General features: G+C 38.2%; 1 protein-coding gene across 1 annotated transcript in view; it reads left to right on the top strand.

Moving 5' to 3' along the window:
• LOC135465987 (abnormal cell migration protein 13-like) overlaps positions 1 to 18,427 on the top strand; it is an 81,521-nt gene that overhangs the window by 40,289 nt on the left and 22,805 nt on the right. The window contains exon 4 of the mRNA XM_064743369.1: positions 6,178 to 6,239. Coding sequence (XP_064599439.1) covers positions 6,178 to 6,239 — 62 coding nt within the window. The remainder of the gene's footprint in view (positions 1 to 6,177; positions 6,240 to 18,427) is intronic.

The raw sequence follows: 18,427 nt of genomic DNA, 5'->3' as shown, positions 1-18,427 counted from the left end.
GTGAAATATTCTTGAGACCACGTAAAACACCAATCAAATAAATAAAATAAATAAACATTCATGAATGTACATATACATGCTGTCTGATGTTTTCCACCTACAGCTGGGCGACAGTTATATTGTGTATTTTAATTAGCCAAATGGCCAGGACTAAATTGAACATATACTTATTTATTTATTTGATTGTTTTTTTGGTTTTTTTTCACGCTGCACTTAAGAATATTTCACTTATAGAACAGAGACCAGAATTATGAAAGAAGGTGGAATATTGAAGAAAGTTAAACACATTTATATGGGTATGTAATAACGGTTCATTTCAAGTTCGAAAGACACCTTTCAGTCTTAACTCCTATCATTGCTTATGTCAGTAATGTGAGCATTAACATTTGCTTTGAAGGACACACTTTTTTTTATAACAACAACAAAAAAAAAGGTTCGTGAAAATCTCAGCACTAGATCTTTAAATGCGGTAGTATCGATAGGATATGTACTGTTTTTGTCATGATTCCCAAACGTTTCGTGGCTGGTTATTCCAGTATCCTTCCCCCAACTTCCAAAGGCACAAAGGTACTACGGCTTCTTGAGATATTCGTGACAGCCTTGAGCTTTGTGAAACATGCTGTGCGATGGCTTTGCATTATGGGAAAGAGATTGCTTCCTTTTGTGAAGAAGGATGTAACAGTTCGCGGAACAGAACCTATTGGATTGAACTGAATAATTCATATGACTTTCCAGCCTACACATATGGACATGGTATTTTTTTATGTCCCCCAACCCCTTTCCCTGTAGTGAATGCAATGAAGACCACTGCATTTGCACCTGTCCATGGGTTAGGTTTTTGTCTTGAGGAAGATATCTGAAAAAAAACTAAGTATTAACGTAAGACTGCATGTTCAAATGTGGCTCACATTTTCTTATGAATATTGCCATAATCTGAGTAATTTTTGAAGGACGTTGCTTTAATGGTTTTCATTTATATCAGATTGTACACTTATGGAATTGTACTTGGCTTTCATTGTGACACAGTGAGTCCCCAATGTACGTGGGTGTGTGCTTTGATATTTCCCTTAAGTCCTAGAGGGACTAAGGGCATAACGTATGTGTTTTGTAAACATCTAGCACAGCCAGGCTCTGGTTTATTTTTTTTTTATTTTTTTTAATCAGTATTTATACATGTATCTAGCTAAAGAGACCATACATTAGTGTGTCTACGAAAAATTTGAAGCACCTGTCCTGAAAGGTTGTGGTGCAATCTGGTATTTGTAAAGCCAAGTGTGTATTTATCGGCAATACATGTACATACATGTATGCAGGCTTCCGTGGCTCAGTTGGTTAGCGCGCTAGCACAGTGTGATGACCCATGAGCCTCTCACCAGTGCGGTCGCTGTGAGTTCAATTCCAGCTCATGCTGGCTTCCTCTCCGGTCGTAAGGGGGAAAGTCTGTCAGCAACCTGCAGATGGTCGTGGGTTTCCCCCGGGCACTGCCCGGTTTCCGCCCACCATAATGCTGGCTGCCGTTGTATAAGTGAAATATTCAATCACCACTCAAATAAATAAATAAATACATATGTGTATGCATATCTGTTCAACCATACAACTTTGGGTTTTAGCTATTTCAGAGACTATACAGCATTTGTATTTCTGATAAATTTAAACTTTTTTCAGTGATGTTATAGCCAATCGCATGTTGAGCTGAAATATGTTGCATTTGTGGCCATTTAGCCAAAATGAAGCCGTAAAGAATAGAAGCAATTGCAGCGGGTTGACATTACCTCAGGGTATAGCCATAACACATGTATGAAATGATCAAGATTATGGGCGCAGATTTAATGAAGTGATATCTTCTTTCAAACTACATAGAGAATTTAGAATATTAATTTGGTTCAGGTGGTCAGATCGGTTGTTATGTGTGGTGTAAATTTTTCATGAACTGATGAGATGTCAGGAATCCGTAGAATAATTTGATTGGCTTCATTGAAGGTAACTGTACTTGTAATCTAGTTTGTTATGTAATTGTTAAGATCCAGATGGGGCACATAGTCAGATTTTTTGTGGAAACAGAAAGTTGAATAATTACTCAGGGATTTCATATATGTTGTTGCGAGATGAAAACTATTTAAAAGATAAAAAGTCGTACATGCAAACATGTATGAAGGAAAAGGCAGAAGAATTATTTATTTATTTATTTATTTGATTAGTGTTTTATGTCGTACTCAAGAATATTTCACTTATACAACGGCGGCCATCATTTTGGTGGGAGGAAACCGAGCAGAGCCCGTGGAAGACCCACAACCATCTGCAGGTTGCTGCCAGACCTTTCCACATATGGCCGGAGAGGAAGCCAGCATGAACTGGACTTGAACTCACCGCGACTGCATTGGTCAAAGGCTCTTGGGTCATTACGCTGTGCTAGCGCGTTAACCAACTGAGCCACGGAGGCCCAAAGAAGAATTAAAAAGAACTTAATTGTTCCTGCATGATGAACTCTAGTGAGTTCGTTTAGAGTAAAATGCGTAAGTTTGTGTGGAGCCAAAAAGTATTTGAAAATCTGTCTTATCCACCTTTCCTTGCTGCTATTGTAATGGGAGCAGCTTTTCAGTGCTTATACTAGCAGTAGCTAACAGGAATTTCCCTTTAGCTCAATTGGTAGAGCGCTGGACGGGTCACAGAGACCCGAGTTCAAATCCTTGTGTGCTTGGCTGTATGCTAACACTCTGTGCAGTCACATGACCTTGGGCACATACTGTGATGATGTTTTTGCTGCTGGATGGTTAAAAAAATGTACTTCATGTGTTGTCCGCCAGGTGAACAAATTTCCTGGTCAGTTGTCAGATCTTGGGGATCTCAAAATCCTCTTTTTCAACAGCATATGTTGTCTGTGTGCTTCGCTGTATGCTAAGTTCAAATAATTCGTTTATGTACATTTACATGTATTTCTCTAGGAAATAAAATTGTTCTCAGGAACCTGTTGTGATACTTATATTGTATATATGTATCCATGCATATGCAATATTTTAAATAGGTTGTTTATAACTTTTGTTTTACAGCTATGGTTCATTCATGCCTTTAAATAACTGAGAAACATGGATTTGATCCTATGAATTAATTAGTCACATGCCTGTACATGCCAGGGAACACCTGTACAACATCACATCTTTGTGAATTGTGGACATCTTATGTTACTTTTGACGCCACTACGTGTAGTACCTCTATTCTACATGGTTCTGGAGCGGTAGATCCAAGATCAATCCTGGCTAGAGTCACACCTAAGACCTTAAAAGAGGGAGTTGTAACTTCCTCACTTGGCGTTCAGCGTGAAGGGGATAGTGCAACGACTGGTTGACCCATATCAGTATAATGGCTTGGGCAGGGCATTTACTTGCCTTTGGTAATGCGTCTTAGTGAAGCAGCACCAGATAAAAGAGCAGTGGAAATCCGTCCTGCAACAAGGAGGCACATTACATGTACCTGCACCCTAATGACTCCTTCGTCGTCATATGAGTGAAAAATTGTTAAGTACAACGTTAAATCATTTTTCCTGATTCTGAGCGAACTATTGATCTTAAAAAAAGTATTTTAAGGGTTGTTTGGAAGGTAGGGTGATATAAAAGTGGAGGAAAAATATAAGTTTCTGCTCCAAAAGTAATATTTTTTCACATTTATTTGCCAGTAATTATGCACTTTTTACCATATTTTAGAGGAATCCAGTTTACAGTAAATCAGATGTATCAAAGTGTGTTAACCTTGCCACAATGTCACCCGGTGATTATAGATATATGTGTCTGTATGCACTTGCTATGTAATACATGTAACTATAAAGACTGTTGACAGAACAGGACTTCTTGTGATTGAGCATGTCGCTGGGTTCTTGCCCAGGAACGACCTTGCAGACTGAGTCATCACCACTGGGCTCTATTTGAATTGCGCCCACCGCCGGCATTTCCTCCTCACGGGCAATCCATAGAGACTTCTTTTTTTATTTGGGTGCATTTTCTCCCACTGCAGTAATCTATGGGTGGCAGGTCTTCTGGGCAGTGAACGCCTGCAGAGAAGCAAAATGCCAATGGTTCCACCCTGGGAATGTCCCTCTGCGTCATCTGTGATGGTGGACAAGACCCTATACCATGCCCACGAGCTACTCTCTAAATGTAATCTTTTCCCGGTAAATGTTGTTAGAGTCAGTTGGTCGTGACAAGGGAGTGTGTATAGAAGGCTTCGGCCTTCACCAGGCCTAATCGACATCTCTCCAAGGAGATCTTGAAAAAACATCCCCAACTTTGTCGTGTAAGCCACTTGCCATTTGGTGGTTCCTCGTAGACAACTTGAAACATAATCATAATTTTCCTGGAATATGCTCATCAGTGGACTTTACAAGTTAGACCAGTTAATACAAGAGTCCAAATTGTAAAGCAATTTCCTGTTGGCATCCCAGATTATTATTATCAGCCAATATCAGCGCAAAAAGAATTAGGATGTCTTAGCATTGTACTCGTCCTGTGACACGTTTAGCCAATGATCTCGTTTTAGGGGCAATCTCTATTTTGATAATTAAGCTTTCTGCACTGCTGCATTCAGGGCAAAAATCCCCTAGCAATATTTTGATAATTAATCTGCCAATAACTATATGTTCTACTTGGGATGGAAGTCAAAGTGAAAATACTGTTTCAAAAAAAAGGCAAACATAAACTCTGTGTCACATGTTTATAACATATTATTATTTATGTACATTTTGCTATATGTTTGAAGAATGTTTTTCGAAGGTAGATAGGTTTCTTAAATTAAGTCACTGTCTGTGAATCCTTTAATAACATCTGGAAGCGACTTTCTTTTTCGCATTTTTGTTGCCATTTTCATTTCCTGACATGCACTTTTCCCCCCTGAATTATCAATCCAGGAATCCCTGCATGGTTATTTGAGAGTCTGTTTATATCTCTCCTTCACCAAGAGTAATGCTCACTCACGATTGTTTACAGTTTTAATGTAGTAGATCAATCCAAATCGTTCCGGCAGATGTGAGACCGCAAGACACAGCCATATTAGAAAACTGCCCTCTGTCGGGTCACCTTAAAAAGAGGATCAGGCAGACGATCCGGAGGCGGATAGTGGAACAATGCTTAATATCGGCAACACGGCATTAATAGAACAAAACTGGGCGACACTTGCGGCGGTGTCGTTTAATTGCAGGATTCTCTGACTCAGCACAGTAATGGAATTCAAAACGCGCCCACCATGTTTACACATGGCCATGCCCGTCCGGGGCAAAAATTGAATTTGAATGTTTGAAATAGAGTTACCTCTTGAAATTGTGAGTAGTGCGGACAAATGTTTTAACAGAATTGTTTCCGTCTGCTGTGTAATGTGACACAGAGTGCGTCATCGGGCTGGGGATTGGTGTGACACACCGTGGGGACACTGACAGCTGATTCTCGTCTTAATTAGCAATAGCAAGAGTTGGCTATTTTGAGAGATGTCCTTCAAGATATGAGTTCTGTTTATACCAAGCACTATTTGATTTTATATTTATGTTTTTTTATTGGTGTTTTACGTCGTACCCAAGTACTGATCGATTCAGAAGAATGAAAAATATCACATACAGTAGAATAGAAAGTTGATTATTATAGAATAAACAATGAAAGTGATTTTTTTTTTCAGCGCATGTATATTGTAATTTATATAGTGTGATTGACACATGCATGCTTATTGGGAACATAGAAAAAATGTATTTTGGTCAGTCTGTTTCAAATAAATGTTGAAATCTGCTTGGGAACTATTTTTTGGGTAAATTCATAATGGATAATTTGGTACTAAGCAGGTGACATGGCTAAGTGGTTAAAGGTGCTTGTCTTTTAGTCGGTAATGATTCAACCCAACCTTGGACAGGGAGTATGTGCTTCACTGTTGGTGGAGCGCTGGTGGCTGTAAGACATTTGAACAGTCTACCATTTGTTATCACTTGTCTTTGACCAGTTTGGTTCACATATCTGTACATGATCATACATGCAAGTCTGTTAGTAACTTGCCAAATGTTACAGATTTCTCTCCCCCCCCCCCCCCCTCAAAATGAATGTACAAGTTAAAAAATCTGGAATATGACATTAGACAACAATCAAATAAATAAATAAATAAAGCGTAAGTTATGATGCTAATTTGTTCTTTGTTCTCCCTTTGTGCTTGCAGAACAGACGGCAAAGGTCCCCTGGGCAAAGGATTTAAGTTTATAGTTACAGCATTCAATGAAGGTAAGCTATCCTCATATATGTTCTTCCTTTTAACAATGAACATTGTTCTATTTTTTACGGCCATCTGGCAAGTTGACTCATAGGCCCACAAGAGAAACTGCAGGAACTGAATGGTTGAGCATACAAGTGCATTGGTTAAAGGCCAGTTAATAGTTAACATGTAATTCTTAGGTGAGGGACCCATATATATGTGGGGGTGTTTGATTGTGGTTGATCATTGTGTTTCAAGGCAGTGATGTGCAATTGGAGGTTGACACTTAACTCACAGAATGACATGGAATGATCTTCACCAAAATGACCAAAACAATTAATCCACTCATTATTTATATTGTAGGTATAAGTATGTATAGGCAAATGAAAATCACGTTAAAGTTGCCGTCATAAAATGTTGTACACCTTGTAGATGGCTCTTTTTATGGTTGCTATGTAAGTTTAAACTGATTAAATATATGGAGAGTGAAGCCATCAATGTTGGTTCTCATCAATTCCAACATTAAACTTAAATGAAATTTTTTGGAGAAATAAATTAGATGCATATACAAATAGATTAAAGTTTTATATTTTGCCAACAAAGCAGCTGCACATTTGTGTGACCTGGAAAGCATGGGGCGATTTCTGATGAGCCCCAGTGCGGGGAGTGTTAAAAATCTCATTGAAGCTCACTGACTTAATCAATAACTGATCAGACAGCCTGGACATAACTCTGTCTCAAGCAGCCATGAGGCTCTGTACAGGGGGGGTGCCAATTTGTGCCACCGACAAAAGGTTTTACCTCCTCACTTCCGTATTTCTCACTAGTTACATTTAGAAATGGGTGACCAGCATGTTGAATGAGACTGTAAAACATCTCTTGTCCATTTTCTCGTAAATTGAAAATAAATATGCAACAGGAAAATTTATCCTGTTGTCTGAGAAAAATCAGTGTGGCTTTTCTCCCAATATAGACCCTCTTCAATAGAAATGATCTGTTATTGAAATAGGAAAAAATTAGGAGGGAACCACATAGGGCTGAGTGTACATGTTTTTGGCTGGGACCAATTCCTTAGTGTTTACATCCCAGGAGGAATGCACCACCATTTATCCGAAATTCAGACTAGTTTTTTAAATCAGGTTTTTGCAAATCAATTAATCTGAAGAGAAGTACAAGATCAGAGATATTCACAGAGTTTATATGATTTGGTGTAAAAAAATGTTGGCCTACACAAACATTCTACATGAATTTATCCCAAGCAAAACTCAGCTCTGTAGGGAAGTGTTTTTTTGGAGTGATGGATATTGAAACCGACGAATAAAACATTTTTGTTTTATTTAATAATATATGACTTGGAAATGGGCATATTAATATTTGATACCTCAAAATAAGTACACACATTCGTTGAAATCTTCTCTGGACTAGGGGATGTTGAGATATGCTTTATCTGTTCTTTGGTATTGATTTTCTTTTATTTTGCAGATCTGCTTACTGAAATGTGTTAGGAATGCTGTCTTAATAATCAAGTTATGTGACAGGTTATCTTAAATGACACTAAATGAATAACTAGCTAAAAGTAAAAGGGACTGAATGCTAACCTCCATCCCAAAACAAAGGGAAATACTCTACATTTCTGTTTCTCAGTAGTAAAAAATTGTGTAAAAATTCTGATCCAGATGAGTCAAAATTTAATAGATTAGCAGCTGTGCCCAAGGCCGACCTGTGCACAAAATTGTGCCCAAATTCATGAGTATAGCAGACAGACAGACAGACAGACAGACAGACAGTCACATGGAGAACTAAACACTGGCAAAAGTGTAACCTTCATTGACATTGGTAATGAAACCAAAATTGATCGATCTAACTTTAATAGATACCGGGCACTTGATGAAAAAATTATATATGAGTTGCACATATGGTTTAAATAACTACATTTAGAATGAAGTGTTGAACTATACTGTAAATCCCAATTTCACAGACATAACGAAACAGTGGCCAAAATACCACCTTCATTGACATCGACAATGGAACCAAAATTGATTGATCTGATTTTAATAGTTACAGTATACATGATGAAAAAATTATATAGGAGTTACACATATGGTTTAAATACCCATGTTTAGAATTAAATGTGGAACTATACTGTGAATCCCAATTTCCTCATCAGTGACATGATTTGGTACATACAAATCTTTATAGTGGATAATGTTCTGATGGCAAATCAGTGTTAATGACTGTTGTACTTGGGACAGGCACATTAGCTAAATTGTGGCAAACTCATTCCGTCCAATTATTCCAACATTAAAAGCTACTTACCTGTGTCTTGTGGATTTCCATCCTCTATTAAGCAATAATAAACGCAGAATTTATGTCCGTAGAATGGCTGGGCTGTAAAACAGTGGCTGTATTTACTGGGATTTACAGCAGCTGTTGAACACCCCCCCCCCCCCCCCCCCCCCCACCCCCCTTTAACTTACATGTGTGCTGAACTAACATGAATGACTAAATGTTTTTTTACATGTGTTTGTAAAGATCAAATGTGATGCATGTGAAATATCATAGTGCAATTAATATCATAGTGCATTATTGTATATATTAAATAAACCAATAAATAAATAAGCTTCATGTACCAGTTTAAATACATAGTTACACTGTTCCTTCCTCCCACCAAAACACTGGCATTATGTTCTAAATAAACCAGTAAATAAATAAGCTTCATGTACCAGTTTAAATATATAGTGATACTGTTCCTTCCTCCCACCATAACACTGGCATTATGTTCTAAATAAACCAATAAATAAATAAGAGTTATCTTAGCGAGTGAAGTAAGTATTCCGTAAAACACCAATCAGATAAGTATCTAAGTAAATTTAGGTGAAGTAGCACATTATGGGTATGGACTTATTAAAGCATTATGTGGGGATATGTTGCTGGAGGGAATCTACAGGTGTTGTCGTGAATTTGTTTTTAAATGAGTGTCTGTTTACAGGTGACATATTTCAAGTACTTTACTTTATAAGGTTGATTATTATAACACAATGGAGTATAATATTCCACTATAAAGGGGTTGAGATCCTGGAAACAATTGTGTCCAAAGTTTCCATCGTCTGTCAAAAGCTAGCTCTTTCCTTGTACATGAAAAGGATACCTTTTCAATTTCTCAGTATTGTCTGAGGACGTATTGGAGTGTCGACTGTTGTGAATTGATCAAGATTATTGTAAGGGGCATGTCCAGAAGTGAACGGTTTTATAGTGATGTATATTTGAAATAGATAGCACAGGCGTAAAATCATAACCCCACCATCATGTTGAAGTATTATTGACTGTACTATTGTCAGTGTGTGTCATTCATGTAAATGTACCAGTAAATGAAGGTAATCAAAGTAATAATTCACCGATTAAATTCACATTTAAGATGCTGTAATGGCCTTGGTCTATCACTGGAGATTTAATGAGAGGCATTTAATTTTGTCTAATTTACAATCCTTACTATTGCCAGATGCGAGGGTTCTAATCATTTAAGCCTATTATTGGTGTGCACTGAATTCTGAGAAATGTATGAGTGTTTTTATAGTTTGATCACAATGAGCTTACATAAAATCTGATCCTCACTGTCAGCTTTACATGCTCTCTCTTATCTTAAATAAAAAACACATAAAAACTCTGATGCATATTATCTCCGTGGGTCTTTAATGGACAAATATCCGCAACAACAAAAAAAAAAAAGATAAAATCCCTCCGAGTGTCATTTTTCTAGGAACCTGATTGGTCAAAAGCATGTTTTGGTATTAATGATTGTATTAGATTTGTACTCGGGGTTTTCAGCAGATCTTTTGTATTCTGTGGACAATGGAATCTTTTCCAGTGGGCTATTTTTTGGCCGATTGAATGCAGAGGAATGCTTCTAGAGTTTTGTGACACTGACAAGCCAAAAGTCAACTTCATTTGCTGAAGCCCTCAAGTACAGGAATGACAAGTTTCTGCCCGATAGCACTTTTTTTACCCTGGCAAAACTGTTACGGCTTTGTCATCGTTCTTTACTCCAATGGCTTCTTTCTTTTCACTTCACGGCTGGATGAAGACTGCTAATGATGTACTGCGGGGCTAGTTTCAATTATCGACTCCCTAATGAATGTGGCAGGGTTTTACTTCTGACAAAGTTATACAAAACTAAAAAGTTGCTTAATCAGCTTACAGAGGGGAAAACTGTGGAAGATGGCTTGGGTGAGGAAATTTTGGCCCTTGGCAGGGAGATTCCAGAATCACCTGCCCCAAATGGGAAGCCATGCAATGGCATCTCTGGCTCTCTCTTGTCATCTACTGCATTCATAACATTCCCAGTTGGCTTAAAATTAATAGTCTGACCCTTTATTATACTATCATGTTTGCTTACATTTATGGTTTTGTGGTGTGAGAAGCAAAATAGAGTTGATTATAAATGTCTGACTTTGTGGAGCGTTTTCATGTGACACTAAGAGGAAAAGATGTATGTATTTTAATAACGTAATTGTCATTAATAATTTATCGTTAAAGCTAGGTTCACTGTTTTCAAGTTGTATATCCATATCTTGTGCAGATGTTGAATTTGATAAATGTAAAGATCTGAGCAGCCTTAAGATATTTGGTGACAAAATTGTGCGTGTTTAATTAGCATTAAGTGGCAATGCATGTGATCTTTTTCATTTTTATTTATATATTTTTCTCACATGTTTGAGAGTTCTAAACTCAAGTTGTGGTTTATGTGTGATAAGCTTGTCAGATAGTGAGTTTGCTAAATACATGGTGTTCAGTTTTGAAAAGAATTCCTGTCAAAAACGATGTGACTCAGAGTTTCTTCCAGTCTTATAAGCTGACTCAAGCCTTCTGGGAAAGACGACATAAATTCCTCCAAGTCCTCACTGTTGCTGGCAATGGCATTTCCTCCACAGATAATGTTACCCAAAGCTTGTTTTATTCAGAGAATAAATCCCCGCATCAAATTATTGCTTCAAGGTTGGCCTGTCGCTCATTAGTCTCTGCCTGTTCATTCACATACCGTCATTTTCTTCCATGACTAGAGACCTTTAGCTGACCATTTTGCTCCGAGCCACGTAAAGAAATCCGAAGCGTCTGCTAGGGCTATTGATTTGCCTCGATCATCGCAATGCATGTTTCTCGATGTTCTGTTTCATACTCAGGGGCCCCCTTTCCATGGGCATTGACGACAGTCTGATGGAATCACTGTAATTTTGGTAATTCCATCTCAGCAGTGGGAAATCTCTAGGTTATTATGAACCATTGTAAAGTCTGACCATCATCGAGCTGCCTTGACCCTCAGGCAACGAGGCTCTTTCTTTCAGTGACCATATAGATTTCAGAAATCAACACATGGTGATCGCGCCATCTCCTGTTGCTACATGCGTAATCAGGACTGGCCAGTATTCGACGCAACAACATGCTGCATGTTAATTTAGATAATTCCCAGGCTCAGTGCTACAGATGAAATCTGTTGCTTTTATGTCACAGATAGTCAAGTTTATAATGCATTTTGCATACAGCTGCAGTAGACATATGCATGCCAGTTATCCATCATATAAGTCCTGTTACAGTGCTCGGTCTTTTCACTGACAGCAGGGTTGTATGCACAAATTTAGCTTAGCTTAATCAGCTGATTGGTTAACGTGAAATTAATGATTCTAATCACACATCTGTGGGGCACTAAATTTGAGCCTAAGCTAGCTGTCACTCAGTTCTGGCAGTAATTTGTACATGGGGGTTGGGGGGGGGGGGGAGACAGGGGTCAAGGACTGTCAGTTGGGTGACCTGGTCAGTTTGGTCAGTTTTTAGGCCTGATGAGCCTATTGGGTATTGGATCGGTCAGTGGATATACTAGTAAATATACAAATGTATGGAACAAAAGGCACTGTAGTATGATATGTATGTTGATTTTGTATTGAATCCTGTGATACTTGAGAAACTTGGTGTAGGCACATTATCTTCTGTTTAGTAAGTGATCTAAAAATTTCCTCCACACACCACACACACACAAAATCATTTTTAGAGGCAAATAAATATTTTAATATATTACTTTTGATACTGAATCTTGCACTTTCCCTGTAGAATATCATCCTGTTGTCCAAATAAACCTTAAAAACACCTTTCTTTGAGATCAAAGACTTCTCAAAATCAAGCAAAATGTGCAGCATATTTTGTCAAGGATGAAATTTGATTTCATCTTAACACATGGGAGGATCTCATGTCCTGGAAAAGGATTTCATGTGTAAGATACTCATGCGAAATATTTTGTTCATTGTTTTGCAGTTAGCTGTTACACAGAAATATTTATATCCTTGCATGCACCCAAACTGAAAATCAAAAGATCCCAAGAAAGACAATTTAAACTCCAATCCATTCAAGTGGCTGTGTGCCCATTCTATCCCTGTTAGGTGATTTGAATGGCCTTTCTGTTGGAGGGGAAAATAAGGGTGGTAAGATTGGTTGTTGTCAAGAATTGTAATTCTTGCAGCTTTTGTGGTCTGTGCTCCTCACCCTGAAGGTAGGTAGAGATGGAGTTAATTCCCGAGCGTGATCTTTTGACCGTAATGGAGGGCTCGACCAATCCGCCCTAAGCCAGGGGATGTAATAAAGATCACCTACGTTGATGGAAACTCGGATTACGTTTGGGGGAGGATCAAGTTTTACGTACGTGACGATCAGTCTCCGGAGTTTTACGTCGTACAACGGCTCTTGATGCTGATCCTGACACATTCTCTTACACAAGGAAACGATACTTGAAGAAAACCTATTGTAGATTGTGCAAGAGGACAATTTTCTGGGCATCTAAACCCTAGAGGCAATTTTCTTGTTCAAGCGTTTTTTTTTTTCTGCACCTAATTCTTCTCTGTCTGGGAAAAGTAATGCATGTGTACCTGAGTTGGAAACATATGTACCCACCTTTACCTCAGACAGTACAATACATTCATGTCTATGTGGTATTAAAGACGTGGACACTCAATCCTTTTTCCAATGGTCAACAGCAAGCACCATAGGTTCAAACCTCCTAATAGCAAATTTTGTAAACGTCTGTATCATGGGTCAGTGCGTTTGTTTATGTAACTATCTAGATTCTTACAAGCACGATTTACTTTGTAATGATGCTTGTCCTTCAAGACAACAATTCAACCCATATGGACATATTGCAGGACTTGTTTAACACTATGTCCCAGCATAATAAAGTTATGTAAAAGACTTTTCTGTTAAGAAGTCAAATATAAATAAATATGAGCCTGTTTCCCACGATGTAAAAACCATCTTCAGATGCGGGCCATTTTAGTATTACGTTGGTAGAATGCATTCCGTAAAGAACAGGGTGTCAAAAAGTATATCATAAAAATTCCGACATTTTCATGGATGACATATTCATATAAAAAGAGTTGAAAAGAAGTTTAAAGATAATTTAGTTGCTCTTGTGTTTTTGTAAAGTAAATAAATTAATTTTAATTGTGTTTTTACTTTTAAATTCACATGATTATATGATTACCAATGTGATCAACTGGTTCCCTCGCTTCAGGTAGATATGAGATCTGTTCCCTACTTCCCAGCTCAGCTTTAAGAAATACAGATCTGTAGGCTTCCATTCACTAACATGGAACTGGGTCTTTAATTTAGAGTGTGCTGTCCCCAAACATGCCAAAGCTTTGCGCTACAAGAACATGTTTCCTGTAATCCTTAAAGTAATTGGGACTTTGTATCACATAGTTATTCGTTATTAGTAAATATGAAAACGTTACAATTAGTACAAATGTACCAGATTTTCGATTTGAGTCTGCGGCACCCGGCATTGTCCAAAAAATGATAAACTCGTGGAAAACTTGATACCAAGAAGATGTACACCATGTTACAAAGGATGATTGACATCTTGTTCGGGAGTTGTAACTTTAAATTTTTGTTTTGATAATCAACAAACAGAAGAAAGTAAAAGCAACTACTGTGAAAAATGAAGATTTTAATTTTGGGAAAATGTGTATTCTCCATAGCAATATAGTCAAGTGATTTGAAAATGGCGATTTGTGAAGTTCAGATACTGGCCGACGGGGGGGGGGGGGGGGGTCGTTGGTTACATATGTGTTCATTGCAATATTACGGTCTTAATTGTACCCGCATGATGAGGTGATATGAATTCAGAATTGGTTTCACATCAGAGGACTCATACTTTTCTGGTGTACACAGTGAGGACATTGCAGGTTACAGGGCCGTTTTCCAGGCTAGTAATGATTCAGAGAAGTTAATGTGCAAGTTAAGCACTTATATTGCTTGTAAACAGATGGCCTGTCTTGCCATGTCTTTCTTCAGATTGTGTGTGTTTTACAATGTAATATTTATCCCAGAGACAAAGAAGCCCTCGAAAAGTTCAAATTTTTCTGTAGTTTCAGATCACAGAAATGGAAGAGGGTTTATTGGGTTGCGATCTATCAAATTAAATCTCCTTCAGCCACTGATATCGCAAAAATCAGTTTTTGATCTTATCATTGAAGAAGCCGAGGCAATGGGAGCAAAAACAGTCACAAAGATGTTTCCATGGTTGAGATTTGTCCTTCAGGTTCGGACCAATTTGCTTTGTGCCACTCTCGGAAGTGCATGTGAGGATGTAGCGGCTGCAGTATCGGAATGGGCAAATCATGCTGCAGGCTGTTAATTACTGATTGCATGATGAAAGGGATTTGGAAGACAAGTGCAGATGCGATCTCGTCTGCGGTCGCACTATAAGAAGCACTTGCAGCTCTGCCATGAGCATGCATGTCTATCCATCCGTCCATCTACCGCACACGACGTTTTTCTCAAATGGTAAAAGCCCTCGAAGAACTGAAGAATGACATAATTTCCTTGCATTATTGAGAAGTTTGGACATGCCGCAGGTTATCAGTGAGATGTCCTTAATTACATCATTTTCAGGTAGCCTGCCCATTACTGACAGGCTGTTTACTTCATCTGCTCAGCTGGTGCTTTGAGCTAAGCACGCAGGTTCAAAGGAAATCTGAAATGTACTTCTGCTTTAGCTCATACCTGCGGACAGTGTTCAGCTTCTTCTGACAGCCACTTGGAGACTGCAATCGTTAGCTCAGTCAGGGAAACCTTTCACTCTTTCCCAGATTAGTTTTATGGCCATTACAAGATGCATTTGATTTTTAGCCCAAATGAAAGCTTTGGTTTTTGTTTTGCCCCGTGGCCTGTAATGGTGATAGCTTCATGCATTGGCATGCTCATATAGTTATATGTTCGTTGTCTAACCCTGTAAACAAAAGAATCTCTATAACTCAAGATATACATTGTGCATTGTGTGAATTTTGTGAAGATTAAGACAGTGTGTGATGAATGTTGGATTATGATTGTCTGTAAATAATACTGTAAGTTCATGAGCTAAAGGGTGTTAATTTTAAAGTTCCTGAAAGTTAGACAGGCTTTATCTTTGTTGAGGTAACTGTTTTTTTTTTTCTTTAAAGGTTGTGAAATTGCCCTGGAAATCTCCTCATATTCATTTACATGTGTATATTGGATTGCTGCTCAGCTCGAAACTGAAATTTTGTGTTATTTCATGGAAAAGGGTTGATGAGTCAAGAAAAGTGGATCTGAGTTCCCCCCAGTAAAACACTGATTATAGACAAGCCACAGACTACGTAATAGTTTGAGACAAACTATTACACTACGTAGTAGTTTGAGACTACGTAATAGTTTGAGACTTGCACACCATATTGGTGGAAGACAAGTGGTGGTCAGTGAACATAGGTACTGTGTGACTGTAGGTCACCAGCCACAGACAAACTTTCACACGTGTGACCTACAGACTTGCACACCATATTGGTGGAAGACAAGTGGTGGTAAGTGAACATACGTACTGTGTGACTGTAGATCACAAGCCACAGACAAACTTTCACACGTGTGACCTACAGACTTGCACACCATATTGGTGGAAGACAAGTGGTGGTCAGTGAACATACGTACTGTGTGACTGTAGATCACAAGCCACAGACAAACTTTCACACGTGTGACCTACAGACTTGCACACCATATTGGTGGAAGACAAGTGGTGGTCAGTGAACATACGTACTGTGTGACTGTAGATCACCAACCACAGACAAACTTTCACACGTGTGACCTACAGACTTGCACAACATATTGGTGGAAGAAAAGTGGTGGTCAGTGAACATACGTACTGTGTGACTGTAGATCACAAGCCACAGACAAACTTTCACACGTGAGACCTACAGACTTGCACACCATATTGGTGGAAGACAAGTGGTGGTCAGTGAACATACGTACTGTGTGACTGTAGATCACAAGCCACAGACAAACTTTCACACGTGTGACCTACAGACTTGCACACCATATTGGTGGAAGACAAGTGGTGGTCAGTGAACATACGTACTGTGTGACTGTAGATCACCAACCACAGATAAACTTTCACACGTGTGACCTACAGACTTGCACACCATATTGGTGGAAGACAAGTGGTGGTCAGTGAACATACATACTGTGTTACCGTAGATTCTTGAACAAGCTTTGTTGACCACTTTTTGTGACCATATGGCTCAAAAAAAAAAAAAAAAAAGCACCAAGAGCCAGGGAATGAAGAAAGTCATTGTCCAGCTGCAGGATTGAACTCCGATGTCTGGGAGTCGGGCACTTTCATTACCACAAAGCTTTGAATGACATGCTTGATCTCCTCTACATATTTAAACGTTGTTTTTTTGGACCTGCAAAACAAAGATATACATGTATATACAGCTATCATGATGATCAGTGTCAATCCTTGTATCATGTCACCTCTTTATGAATACTTTCTGTCTGAGAAATAAACCATGCCTTATCCGTGTACCAATTAGGTATATATAGCCTTATAAGTGTGTGTGTACTAGGTTTATTACATTCCCGCTGATTGATGGTCAGAGAGGCGGTCATCTTCGATATTACTACCTGTCTATGGCCATAACATGAGTTTCGGTAGAGTACTAATTGTATTCTGGTCAGGTGTCTCTTAGCCAATAGAATGACAATATTATGATTAATAACACTGTCATGCTATCGTGTGTAAAGAATAAATAGGTTCATCTGTAGCAGTTATTAGCAGCTGGTTCAGAGATCTGTTTACCATTACGGATTCTGCTGGTTTCGTTTTTATTTAGTTTGTCTGCACTTTTGGCTTAACCTGGAGGATGTTTGTTTACTGTAATTGTCACGGAAATGGATAGACGTAACTTATTCATGTATTTTATCTAGAAAAATACAACTGGAACTATACAAGTTGTACATGGAAATAGAGCATTTTATAGAGCTTTATCCTTTGTCAGATTTGCAGCCAATATGCAAATTGGTATCAAATTAATCTTGTCATTAATTTAGACTTCATGGAATATATTAATTGATCTTGTCTGTGTAGAGTTTTGTCTTTGCTTAAAAACAAATCCGATGTGGACTTCAATTCCTGTTACTTCAGGATTTTAGCCGCTCTTTTGATTAAAGGCACTTAAAGTTTAATACGATTTCAGTGGAAAAGTCAGTTAACACCAAGTACCACACGAAAGTGTTTTTAACAATCACATTTTCATGTCATGACCATGCTTGTTATTCACAGTTACTGTAATTCATCAACCTTTTCCACCTCTAATGCACTTTTTTCAGTGGAATTTATACTTACAGTTGTTATGAGAATGATGCCATGAATAATTTGTCTGTGTCACATAAGATGATATTAACCTGCGGATGGCCATGGGGTTCCCCTGGGCTGTGTTTCCTCCCACCATAACGTTGGCTGCCGTCGTATAAGTGAAATATTCTTGAGCACGGCGTAAAAAATAAATATATCATATTATTTATTTTTTTTTTATTTTTTTTTTTTCTGGTGTTTTACGCCATAGAATTTTTCATCTATGACAGCAACAATTAAGGCATTCTGATTCTCATTGTACAGCTAGCTGACAACCCTCTCCAAAGCTGGATTTGAACCTGTGACCTCATTGGTCAAGGACATATATATGACAACAGTTGTGGTAGATACCCTTAATCCTCAACAAATTTGACCATTTTGTTAAAGTATAATGTTTGATGCAATTTGAAAAAAAGGTTAATCAGATTTTGAAGAGTAAAATGGATGGTTTGGCTAGGAGTACATATGAACTTAAAAACAATGAGATAATAACCTGATCAGGTAACATTCCTGTGATATGCCAGAAACATGCGCTTT

This window comes from Liolophura sinensis, chromosome 5 (assembly GCF_032854445.1).
Source record: "Liolophura sinensis isolate JHLJ2023 chromosome 5, CUHK_Ljap_v2, whole genome shotgun sequence".
Classification (NCBI taxonomy): domain Eukaryota; kingdom Metazoa; phylum Mollusca; class Polyplacophora; order Chitonida; family Chitonidae; genus Liolophura; species Liolophura sinensis.
The sequence above is the reverse complement of the archived record's forward strand: the minus strand, read 5'-3'. Positions and strand labels throughout refer to the sequence as shown.